The sequence below is a fragment of the Micromys minutus genome, assembly GCF_963924665.1.
Source record: "Micromys minutus genome assembly, chromosome: 13".
NCBI classification, from domain to species: Eukaryota; Metazoa; Chordata; class Mammalia; order Rodentia; family Muridae; genus Micromys; species Micromys minutus.
In genome coordinates, this window is record NC_137982.1 from 2,943,011 (window position 1) to 2,949,747 (window position 6,737).

The 6,737-nt window shown below is 49.1% G+C and overlaps 1 protein-coding gene across 1 annotated transcript; it reads left to right on the plus strand.

Annotated features, from left to right (window-relative positions):
* Nucleotides 1–395: 395 nt before the first annotated feature.
* LOC308428791 (von Ebner gland protein 2-like) lies at nucleotides 396–5,531 on the plus strand (the record flags this gene model as incomplete). The annotated part of the gene is made up of 7 exons (XM_080927369.1): nucleotides 396–467; nucleotides 708–803; nucleotides 1,250–1,386; nucleotides 2,637–2,707; nucleotides 3,618–3,728; nucleotides 4,251–4,352; nucleotides 5,464–5,531. The coding sequence occupies 7 exons, from the start codon at nucleotides 396–398 to the stop codon at nucleotides 5,529–5,531; spliced, it is 657 nt and encodes a 218-aa protein (XP_080783495.1).
* Nucleotides 5,532–6,737: the final 1,206 nt, after the last annotated feature.

The window sequence follows — 6,737 nt, forward strand, 5'->3', positions numbered from 1 at the left end:
TGGCTTGTCATTCTGACCCACTGCACACTGTGTGTGCACAAGTGTCAGTGCACGAATGTGCTCACCCAGCCCTTCATCCTTCTTTCTGTGTCTGACCCATCTTTGCTCTGCATGTGGACAGGAGCTAGTGCACATCTTGCTGAGTTGGGGACAGTTCTAAGCACTCATTTTGGTAGTCGAACAGGGGGATTCCATATGCAGGACCCCTCTTTTCCATGGTGAATCCAGGGTTCAGTGATCTGCTCTGGGATTGAGGAAGGTCCCTGAGAACGGAACACAGACTCTCTGGCTTGAGCGTCCTCCCCTGTCAGGGAGCATGTCTGCCAGCTGGATGACCACAGACTGTGGACAGGAAAGGCTCGCTCCTGCTGTACTCACCCTCAGGGTCTCTTGACATGGGAGGCTGCACCTCTACTTCAGACTCACGTTCTTGCCAGGGGAAGTCTGCATCTGTGTTCCGCAGGGCGGTAACCCTGTGCCATCATCTTCTGGTCTGTGGGTGTTCTCTAACAACTTCCAACAATGGTTACATTTTATCTGCTCTTTGGTAGAACTGGCCAGTGTGAATGAGCAGGAAGTGACTGGTGAGTACACCTTGCCAAGTACCCTGGGGACCCTGGGCTGAGCAGTATAAAGGGCAGCTGAGCGACGCCCCAGAAGAGTCTCCTAAGTCTGCCAAGTGACCCACTGTGTACCTGTGAGCACAGACTCTGGAGATGAAGGCCCTGCTCCTGACCTTCAGCCTCAGCCTCCTGGCTGCCCTGCGGGCCCAGTCCATCACCACCATGGAAGAGAATCAGGATGTGAGGCTGAGATGGGCAGGGGCTTCAAGTGGCTTTATGGCAGACAGGAGGCTGAGGTTGCTGGTATAGGCCCTATTTCTTCTCTGTCTAAAGAGACATCCCTTGAGAGTCAGGTCTGAGCCCTTACTCTGAAGGAATGTCAGACACAGTACATGGAATCTGCTTAGATGGTTCTGGGAGCAGAGATCGTGGGAGACAGGAGTTCTATACACTTCACTCTTTTCTGGGTATGCAGGCATCTGAGTTAGTGTCTTGCCTGTCTTGCAGACATTAGACACCACACAGATGTGGCCCTGGTAGTGCTTAGTTTACTTAGTGTATGGTACAATGGCTGCCTGGACAACACTTCACATGTCCAGAAATGGGGGCCAAGGTAGAGGTGAGGGTGTGGAATAGAGGCATTCTCTCCTGTCCCCATGAGCCTGATGGCCAGGTACCTTCTTCAGGTGTCAGGAATGTGGTATTTGAAAGCTGCAGCATGGGACAAGGAGATTCCTGACAAGATGCTTGGGTCTGTGTCTGTGACTCCCGTGAAAATCAAGACTCTGGAAGGGGGCAACCTGCAAGTGAAGTTCACTGTCCTGTGAGTGTGCGTCAGCTTCCTGCCATTTACTGTCCCCACACAGGAGACCTGGGACTGAGCTTGGGGTCCTAGTCAACTCCCGGAACACCCAATACCAGGTGCTCCGTGTGCAACAGTACCACTCAGGGTGTCAGCTTACAGAGGACCATGGGCTGGTAGGTGGTCTCAGCTGCAAGGGGGCACCAACTTTCTATTCTGATATAACATCTTTTGTCAGGGACTCGGGTTTGGTAAAGAATTTCACTCCTGAGCTAAATGAGGAAACTAACGTGCCTTATTCTTCCTCCAGTGTAAATTTCTGTTTGGGAATGAGGCAAAGAGCAGATTTCAGAATGACCAAGAGTGTGCACACGACCCAGGGAGTAAGGTTACCAGGCTCTGCCAGGACAGGGTGACATGCCAGCCTTTTTCCATCATTGTGCACCATCCCCTATGTGACCTCATAGTGTGTGCTCTGTCCACTTTGTGACCTTAGAGTGTGTGCTCTGTCCCCTATGTCACCTCATACCGTGTGCTCTGTCAGCTCTGTGACCTCATACTGTGTGCTCTGTCCCCTATGTCACCTCATACCGTGTGCTCTGTCAGCTCTGTGACCAGTCTCTTGTGTGACTGCTCATCCATGTCACCTCATACTGTGTGGTCTCACCCCTTTGTGAACTCCCCTCTGGGTGGCTTCTTTTTTGTGCCTTATCTCACAACTAGGCCCTGTCACCTTAGTGGCCCATGAACACTATGGGAGTTTCTTGACACTCCAGTGATCTGACATTTGGGCAGTCCTTGATGTGGCCGTTATCTGGGAGTTTGCTCTTTGTTCTTTCCCCCAATCCCACGCACTGAAGGTTTCCCTCATTTGTCCAGGTGATGATGACTTTGGGGCTGGTCTCTAAATAGCTGGGGAGGCAGAGGCGAGGGTCAACCACAGGAGACACATAGCTTGGAGGTTAAAAAGGGAGGGTTTAGCTTGAGATAATATTACAGATCAAGTAGGCCAGGCCCCTGATTAATGAGCAAGAGTTTGTTAGAGTTCAGGCATTAGACAGGGTGGTATAAACCTTGAGCTGGGACCATTGTGAGGGACAGAAATCTGGAACAGGTGACTCAGGATGCCTGCTGGTAAGATAAAGAGGACTTAGGGAGGCCTGCACTTTCTTTGCTCCCTTGGAAACAGGAAATGGAAGGCATTGCTTTGGATGCTGCCAGCAGGAAAGTGTGTGTTGAGCAGTGTGTCTCACACACCTTCTGTCTTTCAGGACTGCAGGAAGGTGCCAGGAGATGGACACTGTCCTAGAGAAGACGGATCAACCTGGGAAGTACACAGCATGTGAGTCCTTGATCTGTGATGGCTTCAGTTCAACCTTCCATGATCCATCTGAGGCCAGTGTGGTCATCCCACAGTGCCCTGTGGCTTGAGCAACCTCCAGTCCTTCAATTACCCATGATCAATACTTATGATCATTCCCAGGAGGCTGTTTTTCCTTACAGATGGGAACAGCAGACATTGACACTGCATCATATGTGGTAGATTTGTCCCTAGAGAACTGACTGTTTTGTCTTAGGGATGGTTGCTGTGGCTCCCATGCAATTCCACGGGAAAAAGCAAGTTCAGATTAAAGCTGAAGGCTTATTTCGTTAACATTTCCAAATCACTATTCATGGTGAAAGGAGTTCAGGGCAGGAACTCAAACAAGGCAGGAGATGGGAGCTGAAGCAGTGGAAATGGAGGGGTGCTGCTTACCGGCCTGCTCCACATGGCTTGCTCTGCCTGCTTTATTATGGAGGTGGCCACCCTCACAGTGGCCTGGGTCCTACCCTTCTAATGACTAATTAAGATAATTCTCTACAAGCTTGCCTACAGCCTGATGGAAGAGTTTTCTCAGTGGGTCTCTCCTCCTCGCTGTTGACTCTATCTTGTGTGAAGCTGACATAACAGTAGCCAATACAAGTCCCCAGAGTGTCCCATTGGCTATGGCTGAGGTCATGGAGGGAGTGAGAAAGGGGCTGCATGTGTTACAAAGGCAGACCCTCCTGTATGACACATGGGTTTAGGACATGGCCATCTCTCATGTGTGTGTTTCCTATGGAAGTGAAGGCTTCTTGTACCTGAGGCTCTGAGGGCTGTGGAGAACCTAGGTCAGGAAGCTCTGAGCAACTGTGAGGACGTGTCCTCTACCCTCGGATCCTTGTTGAGGAGTCGGGGCCCATTCAGCATGTGTGTCACTGTTCCTCTGCAGATCGGGGCAAACAGGTGTTGTACATCATACCATCTGCAGTGGAGGACCACTACATCTTCTACTGTGAGGGCAAAGTGCACAAGTATCATTTCCGGATGGCAAAACTTGTGGGTGAGTCACACTGTTGTGAGATGGGCCAAGGACTCTCGGGGTGAAAGGGCCCTTGAGGCTGTTGTGGTTCCAGCTGTGAGAAACATGGTATAGAAACAGGAGGCAGAGTATAACGTGCAGCCTGCATCACACCTGCTGTCAGTGTGTGGTGTTTTGGAGATGAAGGTCTACGATCCTCCTGAGCTCTTCCTTAGAGTAGATATTGTCCAGAGAGAGCATGAAGACAGCATGAGTCCCTCAGCCAATGGTGACTCTTCTTCAGAGTGACTTTGTCACACTGCTCTCAGCTGCCCTGGGATGAACTGAGGAACCATGTTCCTTTTCTTCTGGGTTAGATTCACATGCTGTGCTGGTCTTCCTCTCCCTCCTGGGCTCTTCTCTTTCACAGGGTCCTCTGGGTCAAGTGGTCACCGGGTGGTCATCCATGTCTCCCTCTTCCCTCCATAGTTGCTTAATCTCCTGGCTGGGAAAAAACTCTCAGCTCCCCCAACTGTGTCCTAATTTTAAATCTGTCACCTATAGGCAGAGACTCTGACATCAATCAGGAGGCCCTGGAAGATTTTCAGAATGCTGTAAGAGCTGGAGGCCTCAACCCAGAGAACATCTTCATCCCCAGGCAGAGTGGTAGGAGTCAAGCTTCCATGTTCTCCTGCCCCATGCAGGGAGGCAGCCAGTGTCCCAGGACAACAGGCTGCCTCTCATCCAGCTTTGTCATTTTGGATGGGTTGATGCTGGCTGATGGAGGGGCCTTGGGTTCTCTCTGAATTTTCTGGGTTTCTGAGTCTTTTTCTCTTTCTTTTTTTCTTTCTTGGACAGAAACCTGCCCTCTAGGAAGCAATTAGGGTAAGTGACCAGTTTGTGGGCACCCTTGAGTCAACCCTGGACTGGAATCTACATGGTTTCTAGAACCCTGTGTTCTAAGCCTGGGCATAGAGACCCTTTCCTGCCTGTGCAGTGAGGTGGTGTCTGTGCTACGGGGACAGATTCTACCTCTGTGTAATTTGTTCATGTTTTCTCCCTGGGTGTTGTTTCCTGAACTTTGGTGTTTACCTTTGAGATACTCTGCAGTTGGCTGTCCTTGGAGAGAATGCCTCTCTCTGTGCACCTCTTCGTAAACTCTGCAGGAGAAAAATTTCCTTTCTCCCTCTTTCCCTGACACCATGTTGCCTCCAAGTATGTATGGATTGCCTAATGCCCTACAGAATAGTTAACGTAATTGCCCAAGGCTAGCTGCCCAGGCTTGTAACTGAGCCTGAGTCTAGCTTCATCCTATTCTCCTCCTGCCCCTCTTTTGCCCTGCCTTCAGCCACCTGTCTTGTCCTCACTCATTTCATAGAGGATTGTGGAAACTCAGTTTTATGGTCGGGTGGAGGGACTGACCTTTGTCTTCTGTTTAGATATGGTGAATTCAGCCCTTTCCATTCCAACATTTTCCTCTTATATATTGTTTTTTTCCTTCTCTAACTTGCCTCCTTTCACCAGCAAGTGATGTCTCATTCCAGGCCTGCCTCCCAGCATTGCTCTCCTCTGCACAGACCCAAGTTCACAGGACACAGAAGGAGCTTCTTCATTGTCCCTTTCACCCTCATACACCCCTTCCCTCTCCCTCCCTCTTCCCTGCTTCTCCATAAAGAACTTCATCATCCCCCAGTGTCTCTGAGTGTTTGTGTGTGGTGGGCTGAGGGTACTAGGCCAGATGTTCTCCCTCATCCAAGGTCTTTCTCAATTGTTTTAGAGGAGGAGGATGGGGATGAGAATGGAAATGATGATGAGGACAATGAGGAGGACCACGAGCAGAAGTGAAGATGCTAGGTCTGATGGCTTCTCCCTTATTGTCTTTCTTGGTCAAAGGCCATGAAGGGTACAGGGTACAGGGTTCAAAAGTTTTTGTTCTGCAGCTTCCTTTAGTAACTTCTGTTTTGTGTGCCCTCAAAGTTATTCGTTCAGTGTGATGGTAAGGTTGTGAGTATAAGCATATGAATTTTTAAGGACAGATGTGAGGTTTCTTGTAGTGGGTCTTGTTAGGTGGTGTTTACCTTGTGGCCATAGACAGAGTGAGAGGTGAGGTCATCCTTCAGCATACTGGCTTATGATTGAGGCAGGATACTAGGAACACTTCTTGAAGAATAGGCAGTACTTTGTTTCTTACAATCTGGTTGGATTAATCCAGATATCTGGAGGTAGCTCATCTCTAGAGAATTGCCTTAGAAGTACATCATATAATGTTGTGAGTGTACTTCTCTAAATCCCTCATAGAGTAACTGAGTAGTATAGAGAGCTAACTGTGATGAGGTGATCTTCCCTCCTGGGGAGGCATGAATAAATTAAAGCTTCTTTGGATACCAGGGTCATTTGAAGTCTTGCATTTCATGGGCCTGTGGATATTGGCAGGATTGGTTCAGGATCTCAGGTATCCTTGGGACACTGGAGGGCCCACATGCAGAAATTCTGGGGCATGCGATATTGTTCTTTTCTGATAAGTGTCCTCTTGTCCTCTATCTGCAGTGGGTCTTTACTGTGCTACATGTATTTGCCCCACTTGGGGAAACATCATGTATCTTGCCATTGGTGGCTCTGTCTTCTTGTAATTATTATTTTTTATTGGTTTCCCCTCAACATCTCCAGCACTGATGTAGTTAGGCACCTGGCCTGGACATCTTGGGCCCTGTATGGTCCTTGGGTCCTATTGACATTTTCTTTCCTTTGAGCAGCAGAGGTTCTGATGATCCATTTCTCCAGCAGAACTCTATAGACAATAAAGTGTATGGGACCAAAGTGAAGTCTGGGTCCAGTCTGGGGAAGGGATCTTAGATGAAGGTTCTAAGGCATTAGCTTTGCCTTACAGGCTGGCTTGTCTTTGGCCTTATTGCCAGCTTCTTCAGAAGAGTGACTAGACCCAAGACTGACATGGAAGAAGGCTATATGCAAGAGAAAAGAGATTCTTGGGGGTTCTTGTCTGAGACATCTGCAGTTGGGGAATCAGTGAAAGTTGTTTCTTCCTGTGTGAAT